This window comes from Haliotis rufescens, unplaced genomic scaffold (genome assembly GCF_023055435.1).
Source record: "Haliotis rufescens isolate VD_foot unplaced genomic scaffold, xgHalRufe1.0.p SCAF_11, whole genome shotgun sequence".
Classification (NCBI taxonomy): Eukaryota; Metazoa; Mollusca; class Gastropoda; order Lepetellida; family Haliotidae; genus Haliotis; species Haliotis rufescens.
Window position 1 is genome coordinate 3,883,112 of NW_025963791.1, and position 20,613 is coordinate 3,903,724.

At 38.8% G+C, this 20,613-nt stretch overlaps 1 protein-coding gene across 3 annotated transcripts; it reads left to right on the forward strand.

The window, feature by feature from the left end:
• The first annotated feature begins 85 nt into the window (after positions 1 to 85).
• On the forward strand, positions 86 to 10,465 carry LOC124134331 (nudC domain-containing protein 3-like). 3 transcript variants are annotated; one of them, XR_007219916.1, is made up of 9 exons: positions 86 to 259; positions 2,180 to 2,261; positions 2,804 to 2,885; positions 3,680 to 3,875; positions 5,631 to 5,733; positions 6,227 to 6,403; positions 7,275 to 7,463; positions 8,396 to 9,377; positions 9,467 to 10,465. XR_007219916.1 is itself a non-coding variant. In XM_048392127.1 (8 exons), the coding sequence occupies exons 1-8, from the start codon at positions 153 to 155 to the stop codon at positions 8,522 to 8,524; spliced, it is 1,065 nt and encodes a 354-aa protein (XP_048248084.1). In that variant the 5' UTR covers positions 86 to 152; the 3' UTR covers positions 8,525 to 10,465. The 3 variants fall into 3 exon arrangements, 1 of the variants encoding a protein (XP_048248084.1); XR_007219917.1 differs by having other exon boundaries at positions 8,396 to 9,331; XM_048392127.1 differs by having other exon boundaries at positions 8,396 to 10,465.
• Positions 10,466 to 20,613: the final 10,148 nt, after the last annotated feature.

The window sequence follows — 20,613 nt, forward strand, 5'->3', positions numbered from 1 at the left end:
TATCTGTTGTCATCTCTGAATAAAATGCTTTTTAATTGCCTGATTTATCACAATATTCTCTTTTCACCACTCTCGTTGGTTATCGTTTCCTTGTGAGCCTGAAATTTGACTTCCGCCACGCGAACGCTGTAAACAAACTGAAAAATACGGTCATGGCAAGCGTACGCGAAACATACGATTCCACACTTCTTGGAATATTGTCGAATGAAGGCGAGATTACCAATTTTCTGGATGTAGTTATCGGATTCCTATACAGAAGGTTAGTTACTTAATCACCTTGTTTGTGTACCTGCTACTTACCGTCTGTCAAACTCGGACTTCTCAACGAGTGAACCAAGCAAGCCTCTTTCAGTGATCATTTGTGATGATAGGACCTACCTTTCGTCTGACATGTATTCTGCCATAGCTGTAAAGTGTCTGCCTATACAGTTGTAGGTGATAAGCCTGTTTGATATTATTTCACCTCACCGGCATTAATTTATCAATATCCGCTGATATTTCCCAGACAAATGACCAGCATGTTTCACTTACCGATCTAAAATAGCTTTGCTGGAAGTTTCAGCTAAGCCATTTTAGATCGGTGTATATTCTAGGACATTGATTGATTGAATTCCAAAATTTCCTAAAGATTTTATTCAAGTTTGGTAATTATATAGCAGAATGTCTTGTACGCAGCTGGTACAATCAGAGCCATCACCAAGTTGTCACCGAACACACAGTGGGCCAGGACTTGTAATAGTGTATTCTGTAAGGTGACCTTTTAGATGCCGATGGATTGATTTGTTGTTTCAAACGCATGACAAATGTAAGTCTGAAAATATTATCTTTTACTGATGTAAGTTGAAGTGCCTTATTTTATTACGGGTGCAGGCTAAAACGGCACCTCAGCAAAACGTCACCGATTTCTCTGGCGAAAACGGCACTGCATTTGGCATTGTTTGGCGAAAACGGCTACTATGTGTCGGGCGAAAACGGCACCTCTATTTTTAATAATGATAAGAACGATTTTTGTAGTAATATATATGGTTTATTTACATGGTATTTGATGTATTTACATGTTATAGGATGTATGTGATGTATTAATACGGACAGGTAAGAAGTCCTCGGCAATCTGAAAATATGAATAAAAGTTAAAATACAATATTCGTTCTGTTACAAAATTGCGGTTATTCTGAGAATTTATACAATAGCATTATGTAGTTTACTTTATTATTAGTAGTCCAAAGTCCTCGCTCTTTGGGGCGCAACAGTTCCCGGGTTCAGTTCGCCATGCGAATGAGGGTTGAGTGGTTTTGGTGTCCACCAGCCTGTTCAGGGTCGACGAGTCTCTGTTGAGCATCTTCAACGATACTGGCGCCCAATTTGTAGATGTTTTCAACAGCTTGTTCCTTTACCTAAAACATAATACGTTCAATTACTCTACTGTAACAATAAACTATTCAACATGTAATTGAGAGCTTATTGTAAATTACCGAGAACAATACATCAATCAGTTATAACAACAATATTAATACCTCAACTCGGACTTGAATTGCTGTCAACACTTTCCTGGTACCTGGTTTGGTACTCTCATTTCTTCTGCATCTTCTGATTGGAAACTGACATCAAAGTTACCGATCACCTTTTCAATGATGGGATCTACGCATCTCAAACAGCGGAAAGGGAAGTCTTCTTCTGTCCGTCAAATTTCTTTTTTACGGACCACAGTAAGCACATGATACAGCATGTTGATTTTTTCTGACATTCTTCTCGCATGCAACACATCGAAAGGCCATTGTGAATAATTGTGATCTGACAGCACCATGTTTGGCCTCTTAAATACAGTTTCAGCTTAAATTGAGTAAAAGTACTTAAAACTTCAAAGCGTACAGTGTTTTCACAATAAGTTAACTGCGCCTACCCATCAGAGTCGGCGAGTAAATTGGAAAAGGGGTCTAATTTCTTACTTGTTTTATGTAAGTTTATTATCATTTATTTGACCAAGGTGTAAAAAAATAAGGTGCCATTTTCACCAGGCAATAGTAGCCGTTTTCGCTTGAGTCGAGGTGCCGTTTTCGCCAGTTGGTGCTGTTTTCGCCCTGTGACATTTTGCTGAGGTGCCGTTTTCGCTATAACCCTTTTATTACATTCATGATGATGATACAAATAACAATGACAATAACATTCTCTATTCTCACAGGACAGACTTTTTCCGCATCATGAAAAGCAAAGATGACAAGCTTGGTTTTCCACCAGGAACTGCAGCTAAACTACTATTGAAGGTCAGTATATGATAATTGACATGACTAAGCTGACATGCCATGTCACAATCAATTTCAAAGTGGTGTTACCAAGCATTTATAAGTGGATGTAAATTATATAACATGTATAATGTGATTAACATCCCATGTATTAATATTATTCTACTGTCACAACAATCAATCTTTTCCCCTGAAATTGATCTCACTTTTCACAATGGACAAGAAACTATAATTTAACTTGTTTTGAACTAAGTGTTTAAGTTGACCAATAATAGTGAGTGAGTTAGAATTTAACGTCGCATCAGCATTATTTCTGTTATATAGTGACTTGACAATAATAAATGCATGTTATTGCAGTAACATATTTATTATCAACATCACAACATGACAAACAGTTTCAAAGTAATATCAAACATGTCCAATAAACCATTATTTTAGTTTAACTTGTGACCCTTTTAAGAATATTATTACCTTATGTTAAAATGATTTTGTTTTTATTCACAATTATCATGATCATAAGTGCTTTTAATTCAAATGTCTGTTCCTTTTTCAATTCTAATCAGGAATTCCAGAAGTATGAAGCATTAGCTCAGAAGGATGAGATGGAAAGAGAGAAGAAAAAGGCTGATACAAGTTTGGCCAAAAGTAAGTATTGCCCTGTCCTAGGTTGAACAAAGGGCACACATATTCACACACACACTTTTTTCAGACGCCATACATGTTAACTGCACCAAAAACGCAAAGATTTAATGAAAACAGTTCTTATAGTTATAAATAGATATGTGGACAATAATTAATACAAAGTCCAGTGTTCATTCTAGGCCATGCCCTTGCGTCATTGGTGCACTAAAGTTTTATATGACGCATTGAAAAAGTACAGGCGGGTCATCAGCGGTAGAAACTAACACTTTTAGTCTACTTGCCCTTATCATGATAACATGTAGCAAAAAATGGCAAATTTCTACTAGTCCTTATGATACCTTAACTATTGGGCAGTTTGGCAAGGACTATAGGACTAGTGCCAATTTCTAACGCTGGTCATGTTGGCGCACTCGTGAAAGATAAAAGCTTCAGTCATTTCTGTGTATGCATGATCATTCAGAGCTCCAGTAAAACAATTCCCAAGCAGCGAGTACCTGGGTAGGGTCATCTTACTGAGGCAAGGGTGTCAACTGACTATAAAAGTCTGTTTCCCACCCTTGACAACCTAGTGTCCCGGGGAGTAAATTCGGACTTGTCCCAACCCCACACAGAATCTCTTGCAATTGTTTTAGATAGTATTATGTCCATGCTTCATGGTTTACTTCATATTTGCCTGGTCCATCCACAGCCAACTTTCAGGCCACTTGATATCAGTGCTTCAGACTATAGACTAAAACTGCATTTACTTACACCTTACTGTGTATCTTCACTTATTTACATATTTCTTCATCAAAAAGCTGCACCGACACAACCACCAGTTACCCGTGAGACAACAACCACATCCAAAACTAACATTCCTGCTACTGTCTCCACACCAAAAGCAACAGCACCACATGCCACCGATACCACTGTCCCCTCCACAGTTGGTGCTGGTGATGTGAAGACTCTACCAAGTCAGAAGAAGGATGAAGATACAGGCACAGTAACTTCCAAGTAGGTTGCTGTCTTGACCATAACATGATACTGTCTGCTTGACAATAATATTAAGCAACTCCACACTACATAGGGCTATGCTAAAAGTTAATGACATATGACCCCGTTCAACATACATGTCAAATTAAAGTGTTCAATTATTACACTTATCCTATCTCACACTATGCATTTCTTCTTAGTCTTTGATCCTGGTGTGGAAACGCCCCAGAACAAAGTTTCCAGCTTTTAAAAAACCACCCCAACACATCCCATACATCACAAGGTCACCACTGTGACCATGGGTTACACACAACTGCAATCATGTGCAACACGACCCCTGCGGTCTGATCACCTGACATATATCATGTATATAGCACCTCATTCTCAATTCTGTCGGAAGTTATAGCTAACAGAGAATACTTTTTTCTTTTTTTTTAACTCAGAGCTACCACTTCTGTCTAACATTACCTTGAATATATGTTTACAATATGGAGTTGTGAGCACCCTCTGCACAGACTGCAATCGCCTGTTTTTTCCGCTTGCTCCCCCATCCTATTTGTTGTGATTGTCGTTGAGTGTGTGATATTGATACATGATGTCAGCAGTGTGTTACCCTGTCAGAATCGGCTTTCAAAACTTACCATGCTTACCTTTGCAAGTGTTTAAAATGGGCGGCGCTGATCCTTGGTTTAAGCATGGGCCTTCCTCCACGAAACAACCCAATGGATTGTGTAATTCCATGTGACTGTGCCTTTGTCATCTTGCAAAAAGAAAAAAGAAAAGTCATCTTTCCATCACTTCCCTTTGAGAAGGACTTGCAACCGTGGAGCCAGATCTTCCTCTTCTAGGACCGTCTCCTTCACTACAGGATCTGCCTCGGGTGAGTCAACCATGCCGGTTGACTCTTCCACCATGTAACTTTGTTCCTGACTGGGTTCTTCTGCTTGCTTATGGTTATGCGTTCGTTCTTTGGATTGACGTCCTGTGTGAAACCATGGAATGCATGATTACCCAAGGTCATGCTGTACCACAAAGAGGGCTTCTGAAGCAACCCTTAAACAAGTTTAAGCCATGTGAAATCCTTGAATTTAATCATTGTTTCGTTCCAATTTCCATGTGTATGACTCATTATGCTCATGGTTGAGGTCCTTTTACAGACTAGGGTATCTGCGCCCCACCCTCCAACCGTGGGATACATGCATAGTGTGAGATAGGATAAGTTTAAAAATTTGTAATTTTACAATATATTGTATATTTAAATACTTATCCTATTTTAAACACGTAATGCCCACCCAACCATCCCAACCATAGTTACACCAGCCTGTATGCCCTAGATTGAGAATGAGGGTGCTGGATATGTCAGGTGATCAGATCACAGGGTTCGTGTTGCACGGGATTGTAGTGGTACGTAACCCATGAACACAGTGGTGACTTGGTGATGTGTAGGGGTAAGTTGTATTTTGAAGCTGGAAACTTTGTTCTGGGGTGTTTCTACACCAGGATCAAAGAATAAGAAGAAATGCACAGTGTTAGGTAGGAAAAGTATATAAATATACATTTTTTTATAAAGTGTACAATTTCTATTGTATGCACACCTTCCTGGGGAGCATAAAACTCAAGCACAGTCTTCAGCCACTACTCAGAAGCCTGAGGCTTGTAAAATGTCTTTTGGTCTAATAAGCATGATTGATAAGCTTAAGAATATTCATTGTTATACAATTTTGAGATATTGGCCTACAGGTTTGAGTGAAATGTTTCCATGTCGATCAATTATAGGGAGCAGCAGGCATTCCAGGATAACCCAATGAGTTACAATGGCGCTGTGAGGGAGAAGTATGTCTGGTCACAGTCAATAACAGATGCTGATATTCGAATCTTTGTAAGTGGAAACATTACTCATACGGCAATTATTAGGGGTTTTTTTAATATCAAACAGCTTTCCGGTGTTAACAAGAGCAACAATAGCTGAATACGTTTTGGAATTATTGAAGTAGAGAGAGATAAAAGTTTGTCATATTTCTAACAATAGAACTTAGAACATCGAATTTAGCTGTCTGCCTTGAAAGACCTTAAAATTCAAAAAACATAAATTGAGTTTGGTAACCATCATGACCATTGCTTACTGGTTTTTTTTATTAATAATACATGGTGGTGTCATGTAGCAGAAGGTTAGTCAATTGCTCAATTGATAAATAATATTGAAAAATTGATGTGTGGGCTATATTTTAGACTCTGAAGAGCTTGATCATTACCTTAAAAGGTCATAACTAAGATAACTTGGGCATGTTGGGTGTCTTAAGTTGTGTATGATCATATATTAAAATAATGTACCTGTTAATGTGTTTAACAGGTTATCTGAATCATTATTACAGGTGCCACCGTACATTAAGAAAGGAAAGCAGGTTGAAGTAACCATTGAGAAACGGCATCTGCGAGTGTGTTACCGTGACGACAAGAATGTGTCTCAGACAGTCGTAGATGGTAATCTGACCTGGGATGTCAACAAAGAGGAATGTATGTGGAGTTTGGTTCCTGCCGAACACGTACATGTAAGTCAGATTCTGCAGATGATAAGAGGCCCATTCTTGGTGCAAACTCATTAAAATCACATCTTTTACTCTGGTATATTGCTATCTGCTTGAAGATCCGAGGACTCCTCTATAGGAGGTTGCGTCAGGTGAAGCCTGAGTGAACTTTGACTGCCCAATCTATATGAAGGATGCATGGGTTCTTGAGCCAATCAGATATCAGCTTCCTGATATGGTTGACTTCCTTTCGATGAGTACAAATGAAAACCCACACAGAAGACAAATATTCCTTCGATGGTACTACCTTTTGGGTGTAGATGCCATGGTGCTCAGAAACATCAGGGTGTATACAATATCCACTACAATATAATGGCATAGCCTTATTAATTACAAACACACAATGCCAATTAGAAAGTGGTGGTCAAATGTAACAAATGTTATATTTGAGATAACACTTTCTGATTCTTGTACTTTTTTTTGGTTGAGTCCTGTCCGGGATTCGAATCCACACTGCCAGAGTGAGGCACCTAATCGCCAGCACACAAAGTCAGCGATCTAACCCGCTCAGCCACCGAGACTTCCACAAAAATAAAAGTCTGACAAATGGTAGTCTTGTCCGGTTTTATTGCAAACAAGATCATTTAATTTGAATGAAAAATATTTTGTCTTAAAGGTTTCCCTTTTCCCTTTGTGTTTGTAAATGATGTCCAGTTTTGCATTTTAAATAATTCTAGTTGAAACACTTGTGAGACCAACTTCTGTAGTGTAAAGGGAGATAAGCAGTGTCAAACTATCTTCTTCCAACATTATCCCTAAAATTCTTTTTATCTTGAAATATCTTGTTTTACTTTCTTCAATTACAAAGTCCTAATATTCCATGGATGATTTTCAGGTAAGTTTAGAAAAACGAGAAGAAAGATGGTGGGAATCAGCATTAGAGGACGAGCCTAAGATTAATGTTCGTAACATTGACTGCAGTCGGCCTATGACGGATCTTGATGATGAAGCCCAGGCCAAGATTGGTGAGATGATGTTCAATGAGCAGCAGAAACGCCAAGGGCTTCCACAGTCACATGAACAGGTGAGGATACTTTGGATTTATCCAAGACAAGACATTTGGGGAAAATAATGCTATTTTGCTATTATGTAACCAATAAACAGTTGTGTAATCAATAAACAATTGGTACAATCAACCTGGGAAAGGGCCTTCCTACATAAATGTATTCCTTGATGAGCAAAATACTGGAATACAGTATTTGACTACCGTTGGACTGGGAATATTTAAGGATTTGGGGGGGGGGTTAAAAAAAAAAATGGAAATAAAAACGAAACGTGTGGCAAACTTTTTGATGATGCGGTCTGTGCCTGAGAACCAAGACTGTTATTTTTTATAGCCTTAGTTATTACTATTTACATGAATTCTGAAAATTGTAATTCCAATTTGAGAATTGTTATGGAGGAAATTATGAGCTACAAGCAGTTGTCTATCCTGAGTGCATTAATTATAATAACCCACTCCTAGGGAGTGGCACTCAACATTATTTCAATTTCATGAGGGAGAGTTGTTACGAGGTAATATATTATTCTATATGTTACCCATAGGTTTTTTTTAGTTATAAAATGTAGAAAAATTTGGGTTTCTTTATCAGCTCAGTCAGTCTGTTATTGTCATGAAGTTACATGACGTCATGAATAATAAATGACATTTCAGTTAAGTGCTTTGACTTATTGCAGGGGCTTCTGATGCCAAGAGAGCTAGATTTTTTGTATTTCTGACTCAGGTTTTGTAAAATAGGGAGGATATAGAGATGTAATAATCTGTTAATTATTTACTCTTTTTTCACAATTACTCTTGTTACAAGGTGAATTGTCAACAGTGATAAGATGTGATGTTTTTAGATAATAGATTAGGTTTCTTCTTTCGATTACTTTATGGTTTTGAATGTTTTACGGTATTTGATATAGAGAATGTTATAAGGACATAATATTTATCAGTGTTTTTATCATCCCCAGAAACAGCATGAAATGCTTCGGAAAGCCTGGGATGCCAAAGGTTCGCCCTTCAAGGGCCAGCCCTTTGACCCTTCAGTCCTAAACATCAATTCAGAGGGTGTCATCTCGGCCAATGTCAACAAGTCCTGATATAATTACTGTTTGTGTATTATGAATGTCACATCCGAGTGATAATATTGCAATTTGAATGTGATAATTGTGTCATGTAACTGTCATGGCCATTGTCATATTGGAAACAAGTGTTTGAACTGTGTCCCCTTGCTGTTGGTCGAGAGTGAAATGCAACTATCACTTCCATAACAGAATGACGCTCTGTATTTGCTTGGGTGAAATATATGTACAGTGAAAACACTTTAGTTCATTTGGCCCAGAAAGTGGATGATGAATACTGCTGGGAATGGACATATATGCAAAGGAAAATTATTCCATGTAAGGAAAAAAGGTAATTGTGGGCATTTCACAAGGAAAGTTACTGTCTAGATCAACAGGGCATCACTGTATTCAAGTAAAGAGGACATGACTTGGAACATAGTTCTTTAGTGTGTTGTTTGGTCATAATGTCTGCAATCCTAATAATAACTGCCAGCAAATGATGTAGAAAATACATAATGAGACAGTAGCTATGCTAACTGGTCTGGTAAGATTTTCCACTTTGCACATGGACTTCAAATGACATTTTTAATGACAGGAGAAGGTGAATGCATGCTGCTAGATTTGCTTACTGCAATGTCTTTTACACAAGGCCTTCTTGTTTCCTGAAATGGATAGTTGTTGTCTGGCTGCTTTAAGGGTGTTGATGAGTTGTGTTTGAATGTTGTTGTCTGGCTGCTTTGAGGGTGTTGATGAGTTGTGTGTTAACGTTGTTGTCTGGCTACTTTGAGAGTGCTGATGAGGTCAGTATGAATATTGTTGTCTGGCAACATTGAGGGTGTTGAGGTCTGTATGAATGTTGTTGTCTGGCTACTTTGAGGGTGTTGATGAGGTCAGTATGAATGTTGTCTGGCAACATTGAGGGTGTTGTTGAGGTCTGTATGAATATTGTTGTCTGGCAACATTCAGGGTGTTGTTGAGGTCTGTATGAATGTTGTTGTCTGGCTACTTTGAGGGTGCTGATGAGGTCAGTATGAATGTTGTTGTCTGGCTACTTTGAGGGTGTTGATGAGGTCTGTATGAATGTTGTTGTCTGGCTACTTTGAGGGTGTTGATGAATTCTGTATGAATGTTGTTGTCTGGCTACTTTGAGGGTGCCAATGAGGTTTGTATGAATGTTGTTGTCTGCCTACATTGAGGGTGTTGAGGTCTGCATGAATGTTGTTGTCTGGCTACTATGAGGGTGTTGTTCAGCTCTGTATGAATGTTGTTGTCTGGCTACTTTGAGGGTGCTGATGAGGTCTGTATGAATGTTGTTGTCTGGCTACTTTGAGGATGCTGATGAGGTCTGTACGAATGTTGTTTTCTGGCTACTCTGAGGGGGCTGATGAGGTCTGCATGAATGTTGTTGTCTGGCTACTTTGAGGGTGCTGATGAAGTCTGTATGAATGTTGTTGTCTGGCTACTTTGAGGGTGTTGATGAGGTCAGTATGAATGTTGTTGTCTGGCTACTTTGAGGGTGCTGATGAAGTCTGTATGAATGTTGTTGTCTGGCTACTTTGATGGTGTTGATGAATTCTGTATGAATGTTGTTGTCTGGCTACTTTAAGGGTGCTGGTGGGGTCTATGAATGATGTTGTCTGGCTACTTTGAGGGTGCTGATGAGGTCAGTATGAATGTTGTTGTCTGGCTACATTGAGGGTGTTGAGGTCTGCATGAATGTTGTATGGCTACTCTGAGGGGGCTGATGAGGTCTGTATGAATTTTGTTGTCTGGCTACTTTGAAGGTGTTGATGAGGCCTGTGTGAATGTTGTATGGCTACTTTGAGGGTGTTGTTCAGCTCTGTATGAATGTTGTTGGCCTACGTTGAGGGTGTTGATGAGCTCTGTGAATGTTGTTATCTTGTTGGCTTTCTCCATTGATACAGAAATTGTTATTTTGCTTACAAAAATAAAAGAACATGTATTCATAAATTGTTATTTCATTTGATTGTGTTATCTTTGTACTTGGCCATTAACACATGGATAATAAGATGGTAAGAGTGTTTTCATAGAGAGATGAATAAGTCATATATATAACTACACTTTTGGAGTGTCATATAATTTATTGTTACAAGAGAGTAGAGTATGCTACGCTGTATCAAAATACTCAAATTACGATAGAGACATTTTTGTATATCCAAAACACAGAATTAGAAATACCTTAATGTATGTTACAATTGTTCTGATATGATTTTTCAAAGCTGTAATGCATTTCAAATTAGAAAATTCCAATGTTTGAAATATGTATTTCCGAGAAAAATTTCCAGCTGGAGCAACATCCTTTTTTTCTGGAAATAAAAGCAACAAAACCCTTTCCATAATCATATATCTCTGCCAAAAGCAGAGTCCACGGTACAATTCTGCCCACCAGTGGCACCCATCACAAACACGTGAAAAGGCAAGTCAAAATAGGGAATTGCATCAGACATCATTTTTTGTCACTGATGCATCAAATTTGGAAATTACCATAAAACTTTAAACAAAGATCCATTTGCAACCAAAATGTCGATTCACATTTTGTTACTGAGTAAGCTTTAGTAAGCCCTGAATGTTGTAACCCAGATCAAACAACTTTTGAGCTATAGTGATATGAAAGTACAGCCAATTCACAGAGCAGCAAAATTTGCTCAGTTGATGTGACATAGTATGGATGGTAGCATTCTTGTAATGGCCGAAGAAGTCCTGATCGAAATGCATTTCCACTTTGAGTTGTCATCACAATTGTCTAAACCAACTTGGGACCTGCATAAGGTGTTGTATTTTGTCAAGAGATGTCATATTCTTGGTAGCCTTGTCTGATTTCTGATTCCACATAAATCTGTTTCATGATTTAAGACTCCATTTTGGAGGCATATGGAACACTGAATTCTGATCTCATTTAAAGTTTTACATTTTTGTAGCAGGCCTGTTTCAAGGTATGAAAAAATCTCCTTTGATGTTTAATTTCAAATGTTTTGATCAACACCAGTGAAGTTTATTCCTGAAATCAAATTTGAAAATGATTGAATAAGCATTTTTTTCTTGAAAGTAAAGCTGTTTTGTTGCAGAGTTTCAAAGTACATTTTTTATGTGTATAATTTGTGTCAAGCATGGACAGATTCTGTTGAAACCATTCTTTGATATTTCTTTTGATATTTTGTGGATGGTGTTAATGGTGTTTTTTCAGAAATTTCATGTACCATGATCTTGAACCAATAGAGCCTGAAATATCCAAACTGCCACACATACCCAGCCTTCATAGATTTACAGTAAGACAATTATTATAGACTTTTTAAAAAAAATGACAGTTGCACACACTGCTTTTCAGAGAATGACCGAGTTCATGAATTCAAGTCTGAAGCGACTGGATATGAATGGTGTCATTCTGTTAAGTTGTGACGAATAACTGGGATTTTTTTTTTTTTTTAAATGAATACACACTACTTGTATCACTTTATGAACTTACAAATGGATTTAGTAATAAAAGGCCTCCCGTGTGAATTCCGGCAAAGGGTAGGTGTCCCCTTTCCTGTGCATGTGGATCCACACCCATCAGGTGGTCAGGATGGTTGTCTTAGCTCTTTGCATGTTGTCGTTTGTTGTTTGACACCGCACTCAGCAATATTCCAGCTATATGACGGCGGTCTGTAAATAATCGAGTCTGGACCAGACAATCCAGTGATTGACATCATGTGCATTGCATGTCATCATGCTAGATTGCGTGAATCATTGTTCATGCTTTCAGTCACTGGTTTGTATGGCCCAGACTCAATTATTTACAGGCTACGTTAAATAGCTGGAATATTGTTGACTTCAGCCATACAAAAATTTCACTTCTACCTAAAAAACACACATAATTAAGTCTGGACAGGGAAATTTTAAAAAGTCAAAAACATCTTGTCCAAGTTAACTGAGTGACTTTCAAAAGTGTGAGTTTTGTGTCGTACCCATGAACAACACCCCACTACAATACCACAATGTCCTTTCAATAATAGAGACAAACCAGTCACTGATATTTCGAGGAGGGCCCTACCCTTGAGTCAGTCTCATAGACAAACATTGGTTGGTGGGGCCTATTTTAACCTGGCATCCCACAGCTCCCCATGAAAATCACAAGAGCAAGATGACATTGAGACTGAATGGCCAGGCTCTGTGACTTTGGATTGCATACCTGGTTTACCCATGCTTTCAGTGGCCCCTGAGGATCCCAGATAGAATAGGTCTTCAGCAATCCATGCTTGCCCTGAAAGGCGACTACGCTTGTATTAAGAGGCGACTTAGGGGATCGGGTGCTCAGACTCGCTGACTTGGTTGATTCATGTCATCCTATCCCATCCCATCGATGCTCATGAAGTCAATCACTGGATTGTCTGGTCCTGACTCGAGTATTTACAGACATAATTATAGCCGTCATATAGCTGGAATATTGCTGAGTGCGGCGTTAAACAACAAACAAAAACATGCTTTCAGTAACTAGTTTTTCTGACCCTCATTCGTCTATTTAAAACGTGCAGCATTGAACAACATTCACGCGCCCGCATATTTTATGAGGAATTAATATTCGAAGAGGTATATCTCGATGTGCATGGACATGGATTTCCGGAATGATATGTAACATTGTAAGTGAAATTATTGTGGAGTAGTTTCACCCAGTAAAAATACGATCATTTCATCGTCCTGTATTAAAAAAATTCCTATTTTACTCAAAATAATTCTTCGATTACTCTCATTTATCTTTTGCTAATCTTAATAGAAATGGTTATTTGACGGCAGACGTTGACGAAGTACGTTATAATTGCGTTACAAAATAAACACCAATCAATCGCTAGTGTTACCATGTCCTCCTATGGCACAATACTTGCTCGACAGCAAATTAAACACTGAAAGTATCTCATCTCATAGATTGTACAAAACAGTGTGGTTGACAGCCAGTATTATCTGGACAGCTAGGCTATTAATGTAGCCCTCCTTGGTTCGTGGTCCTACAACCAGGCATTATTACTGGCTCAACAATGTGCATAGTGCCAACATGTTATATTCGTGATCGGTGTCCTCGATCAATACATGTCAGGAAAGAGTGGTTTTATCCAACTTGAAATCTCAACATGTATTGAGTAATCAGTTGGTGACGTGTCCTCGGGCTGGAGGGATTATCCCCTTCAGTTAGCAACATCGACGACAACAAATTGCCAGTGTTTGCCTCGTACTTTGGTTCTATAACTTGACGAATGCACGGAGTTCCAATGTTTTGATGATATGAAGTTTAAATACCGGTCCATGTAGTTATAATAATGATAATTGTCTGACACTTATTAAGGGTAAGGTTCCACATCACAGAGTATAATGCTCCGGTTGACATCAGTTTGTATTTGAATGTCATTCTCAGCTCCATCGGGAGTATACAATCGGATCTGCCTACAAACGGTTTTGCATTTATTTTTAAAGCTTGTGTTCCCGTGCACCATTTCGTAGCTGTGATATTTGTTGTCAAAGCCATTCGTCCTGGTGTGGAGCTATTACCCGCACACCTCATTACCCAGCGTGGGCAGGTATGTGTATAGTATTAAAATTATCCGTCCAACACACAACAAACTGAATATTTCGCCTGCAGCGTTTCTAAACTAACTCTGCAGCTTTTTATGAAACTTGGTGAACCATTGCCACTTGTGAGGGTGTCACGTGGTCACACAATCGGCTGGCTTCGATCCTGTACTTCACCTCGGCCATCACTGGGAGGAATCCATGATGGAACAGTTTCGTGCACGTGACTGTCACATGACACAACCTAAGATTGTCACACTTGTGAACCTGTCACAATGTTCAGTTTGTTTCTGTGTCCTTTTGAATTCAAATCAAAGTGTGTCCATAATTTCTGTAAATCATACACTCACTTAACTTCCCCATTTGGAATGCGGGTTATCTGCAAGTCGCCGTGACATAGATGGACTATTGTTGAATACGTCACCTATGTTGAGTGAATGTTATTTTACGCCACAAACTGAAAAAGTCCAGCTCTCTCGGATGTCTTGGCTTTGCTTCCTTGCAATAGCAACGATCCACAGCGATGTGATGATGCAATGAGACAGATACTAGAAATGGACCCTTTACTAAGGCACTAGGAGACCTCTTGTGGTTTCTTAGGGGTATAAATCTGTTATGTTTCGGCGTCAATTCTTAACCTTAAGTCATAATTATTACTATTCAAACATTTGTCTGCTTGTAGTAGGTGTCTTCATTAAGATGTTTGTTTCCAATTTAAAGCTTTCGAACGTAGATTTGATACCTGTACATTCACTAGAAACCGTGAACCACACATGTAAGTCACGTATATGTGTAAACCAGAAATTGTAATTGTCATACAGGCCATGTTGCCCAAATGACGGAAATAAACTTCTGTTCTATGGTTCTGCTCTTGTTTTTTTTCCTGATGTGGCTCATCATCTGCTGCACTGACTTTGATTCCAACAAAGTGTGTTGAAGTGATCAAATCATTTGGTTCAATATTCTCCATTATTGATCGTGTTCCATTTTCGTATAAAAAATATCTACTTTGAAAAATAAGTTTGAGTAAGAAAATATTCATATAAATAGATGTATCCGATCAATTCGACTTCAAACTGAACACAGCTTGAGTGTGCGAACGTCGATTTTCAAATGTCAGATATTTAAATATAACCATTCAGTGATCATTTACTGAGCTGTTAGCCCTCGTTTTTGTTCCCGTTTCGATTCCCGGTCAGCTCTCAATTATCATGGCATCAAAATCTGTAAAGACTCTTTCAGGCTCCAGCACAGATGGCCAATTTGGATACAGTTGCAGACAGGGTAACTAACATTTTTTGTCTCCATCAAAGTTATAGATAGGTTTCCAGCCTTCATATATTGTATATATATATACGCTTCAGGCTTCTTTCTGAAAATAGCTTCTAACTAAGTTATTGATATGTCTGGGCTAAACTTGGCGAAAAGCCACGAAGTCTTACAACCGTAAGACACTGCAGTCACTGTGTGACGTATTTTCTATTATCAAATTACGGCATGAAAATGAAACCATTTTCAGTGATTGAAACCCGTCATTGGATCCGCCAAACCACTTGCATTTGAACACCATTATCTCGGTGGTATGTGTCTTCTTCCATAAAGGTCTTCTAAAGTAGTACCGCAACCATGATGTACTTCACTTACCTGAGCTGAATTCTACCTATTTTGTAAATATATATATTTTCTGGATTTTTCTTCAATTCAAATTGTAGACCTAATTTCATTGTGCATAAAACACCATGATGTCAAATATTCTACGCAGTCATGTTATATCACTATTTCAGTGCTGCCCGTTGTATTGTGCTGAAAGCTAATAAGCTAAGTGACATCTCTATAAGGAAAAGACATGTTGCAAAACCTTCAGAAGCACGGACATCGGTGGAAACCCTTCACAGATGACTGATGATCTGGGTTCGTGGTGTTCTGGAAACCGTACTCAGTCAACTAGTGCTTACTGAACAAACCCGCATACATAACACCGCTGCAGACCCCTTTCCATTGTTCCTTACATGGTTTACATACAAATATACTTAGCTTCTTCATTGTCTCATTGTCTCCAAGTGGAGAGTTTGTCGATAACGTTTGTACTTTTCAGTAATGACTTGAGCTACACGAATGAGTGCAAGCTTTAGATTCATTGGTCATATTCCGCAAGGGATAGAAATATATTATAATGGCGTTCATGGTCTTATGTTGTAGCATTATAAAACCAGTTCATAATGGCGTCACCGTGGTTGCGTTTTCTCTGAGGTCCGCGTCTTTGAAAACGCTTGAATATGAATGTTGTGAATATGAAAGTTAGGCAGTAGTGAATAGTGGTAATTTTAAATTCCTTGTGATGACCTTGCTATGCAATATGCAACATCATGAATAATACAAGTGTTTTGTTTTTTTGCCACAGTTTTTGCTAACTCTGAATTTCGCCAGTTCCACGATCTGTAGGTGGCATAAATTAACTATCGAGTATTGTGTGGACGTCCAGTTTGGAAAAAAACCACCAAATGCCCACCGTTGTCATAATTATGTATATCATCATTTCAATTTCGGGGAAGACGTCCGTGTATTTTAATATTCCAAGCCAGTATTTACTCAGAGAGTGAATATCTCCTACATTCCCTGTACACAGCTGAAAACCTGGAAGAAAAATAATTTTACCTCCGTGTACCAAAATGAAATAATCAATATAGATTGTTTATTCAGTGAGTAAAATATTTACTTATATGTATCTGAATATTAAATTATTATTTTTTCCTAAGCATCGAAATCTAATTTGAAAATTCGAGCCATATATAGGTCGAATTCTGTGGGAAATTAGCTTTTAACTCCGTCGTGAATGTACATTTCCTATTACGTGTAACCTTTTGATTATTTTCGACTAAACAAGCAAACGAATAATGAAGACAACACGACCATTTATAGCTAGCCAAAGCCTCAAATACGCGATTCAGGACTCAGGTTATGTGAAGTGTTTCTTTGCAATGACTGTCATTGTCCTCTTGATAAAACGAACATGATCATCTTGCAACGAAACTGTGCGATTGATTACTGCCTCAGTCAGTATACTTTCATGCTATTTTAGAAATATTCCAAGGCATATCACCGCGGGGACATGGAGAATTATGTTCACACATTATACCTACATGGGAAATAGAATTCGAAACGTCAACGCACGTGTATTATAAGTTTTGAATATCTGCCGAAACAGATTCCAAAGGGGTAAAAGGCAAACGAGTGATGGAAATTATATGAATGGATAACTGAATATCAATGACACCAGGTGTTCATGATACTGATAGTGAATATCAATAATGACACCAGGTGTTCATGACATGGATAGTGAATATCAATGACGCCAGGTGTCCATGATATGGATTAGTAAATATCAATGATGACACCAGGTGTTCATGATACTGATAGTGAATATCAATGATGACACCAGGTGTTCATGACATGGATAGTGAATATCAATGATGACACCATGTGTTCATGATATGGATTAGTGAATATCAATAATGACACCAGGTGTTCATGACATGGATAGAGAATATCAATGATGACACCAGGTGTTCATGATATGGATTAGTGAATATCAATGATGACACCAGGTGTTCATGACATGGATAGTGAATATCAATGGTGACACCAGGTGTTCATGATATGGATTAGTGAATATCAATGATGACGCCAGGTGTCCATGACATGGATAGTGAATATCAATGATGACACCAGGTGTTCATGATATGGATTAGTGAATATCAATGCTGACGCCAGGTGTTCATGACATGGATAGTGAATATCAATGATGACACCAGGTGTTCATGATATGTATTAGTGAATATCAATGCTGACGCCAGGTGTTCATGACATGGATAGTGAATATCAATGATGACACCAGGTGTTCATGACATGGATGAGTGAATACCAATGCTGACGTCAGGTGTTCATGACATGGATTAGTGAATATCAATGATGATACCAGGTGTTCGCGAAATAGTAAGGGTGTCCTCTACCGGTAGCACCTGCCCACCACGCAATTATATGTATGTCACAGTATGGACAGCATGGCGCATCATTTTGACAAGCGACGTGTCATATTTAGTAAATTGCTGTGAATGTTCATAAAATTTCTGGGGGCGGTCGGGTAGCCTAGTGGTTAAAGCGTTCGCTCGTCACGCCGAAGACCCGGGTTCGATTCCCGACATGGGTACAATGTGTGAAGCCCATATCTGGTGTCCCCCCGCAGTGATATTGCTGGAATATTGCTAAAAGCGGCGTAGAACCATACTCATTCACTATTGTAAGAGTATGTCATTAATTCTCTGAAACAGGAATAACAAACCTAATGATGGAAACTCCATAAAATTTCTGGAATGACTCAACAAAGCCTTTGATGGTGAAACCTTGATTGAAAAGCTTGCTGTAGGTAAAATGTCTTTCCATGAAATTTAAATAAAATGTAGATATTGCAAAGTGCATAAGCAATTGAGAAATGTGGAGCCATAAGATGGAGCTGATGGTATATTGCTCGACATGAAAAGGAAATTCACGAATAATATAATCGACAAGCCCCCTCTTGTCGTATAACTTGGTACAGAGGCTGCCATCATTGTGAATTAATGTGCATAGATACAGATAAGCCACTGAATGTGGTTTCTCGGGGGTAGAATAAATGAAGATGCGCATTTATCTTGGCAATAATGAAAGCAATGAGGTCATCTGTATATTTGAGGTTGAACATTTGGCAACGTTCCTTTCTTTCATTTAACTAATGTAGTCAACAAATCCCACTAGTATGCAAAGAGAAACAGATCAGCTTGGAGAGGGGCACACATAGTTCCCATGGGAATACCTAACACTTGTCTAAATATTCTATCGCCAAATTTGACAAAGATATTGTAAATACGGGAATCCAGCAACTCACATATTTGGGAATCTGAATACTTCTGAGAAGAGTCACTACTCTACTGGCCCCTTCAGTTATTGTAAGAGTAGGGGCAGTCGGGTAGCCTAGTGGTTAAAGCGTTCGCTCGTCACGCCAAAGACCTGGGTTCTATTCCCGACATGGGTACAATGTGTGAAGCCCATTTCTGGTGTCCCCCGCCGTGATATTGCTGGAATATTGCTAAAAGCGGCGTAAAACCATACTCACTCACTATTGTTAGAGTATGTCATTAAGTCTCAAAAACAGGAATTACAAAACTAATGATGGAAAAATTCCATAGAATATTCCAAGAGAAGCTGAATGCCTTGCACGCTAGGTATTTGTAATTAAACCATTCCCGAGTTTGACACCTTCACGTATCAGCCAACTGCACACCATGACATGGCTGTTCTCCACCAACACCGAGACAGCTCGGTCTATTAATGTAAATGTAGTCCATTTACGATATTGCATTGCCTCCTTAGGCTTTCATTGCATTGCTCTCATTGTTAAACCATGATGGGAAATCCTGCATAACCCAACCGACAGTTCTAATTTACACTTGTGTTTCCAACAAGCTCCACTGTTATTACACACTTGAAAATGTGCATAAGGCCCCTAAATGTGATCTGCGCGTCGACACAATCGATATCTGCCAGGAAAGAGGGTGGTTTATCAAACTTGAACTTGGAACGTGTATCGTTTTATCTTATTGGCGACACGTGGTCTGGTTTGAGGGATTATACCCTTCTGTGACGTCGCCTCCCTCTTCTCACAGCATCGACTCAACATACTTCTTTATCTTGCTGAAGTGAAATGTTAACTTGAATTTATCAATGCAGTGAACCCCAATTAGATGGAAACTGATGGGAACGTCTATACATATACTCACCGCCAAAAGAAACGCGAACCAAAGAAACATAGAGAAGTATGTACGTTAAGAAGAGATGTTTCCAATGTGTACCACTTAAAGACAAAACTAACAATCAGTCAAGTGTTACCACAGTGTCTTTACTCTTATCACGGTATGCTACACGTGATTTCCAAACTTGTCATGCTAATCCTGCACAAGACAACTAGTGCATCTCGAGTCATGGATCTATGACGTCACATGTGATGCGTTCATGAGCGTCGGTTCACACATCATAATAGTATGTTCGTTTGTGCATCGAACCAATCTAAAATCTCTTGAATATGAGTACTTCTTCGTGTAATAACCCATATGTATGTTATTCCCGTTTCTTTGGTCTGTGAGTACATACAAAGTGAGAGTGATTTTCGTTCAGTGGCGCCTGGAACTGTGTTTCGGTTGTCATGGCAATTTTATGTTGGACGAAAGCCAGAAGTGATTCAGGTTTTAGACATTTACCATTTGTAGAAACCCACGGACGCGGGTTTGGTGCTGACAAACCAACAGTGAGTGAGTGAATATGGTTTTACGCCGCTTTTAGCAATATTACAGGAATATCTGGCTGGGGACACCAGAAATGGGCTTCACACATTGTACCCATATAGGGAATCGAACCCGACCCTTCGGCGTGACGAGTGAACACTTTAACCACTAGACTACCCCACCGCCCCGACAAATCAAGAAACATACTCAGGATAACCTCTGATAAAGTTCAGTGTGTTTCTGTGTCCCTTT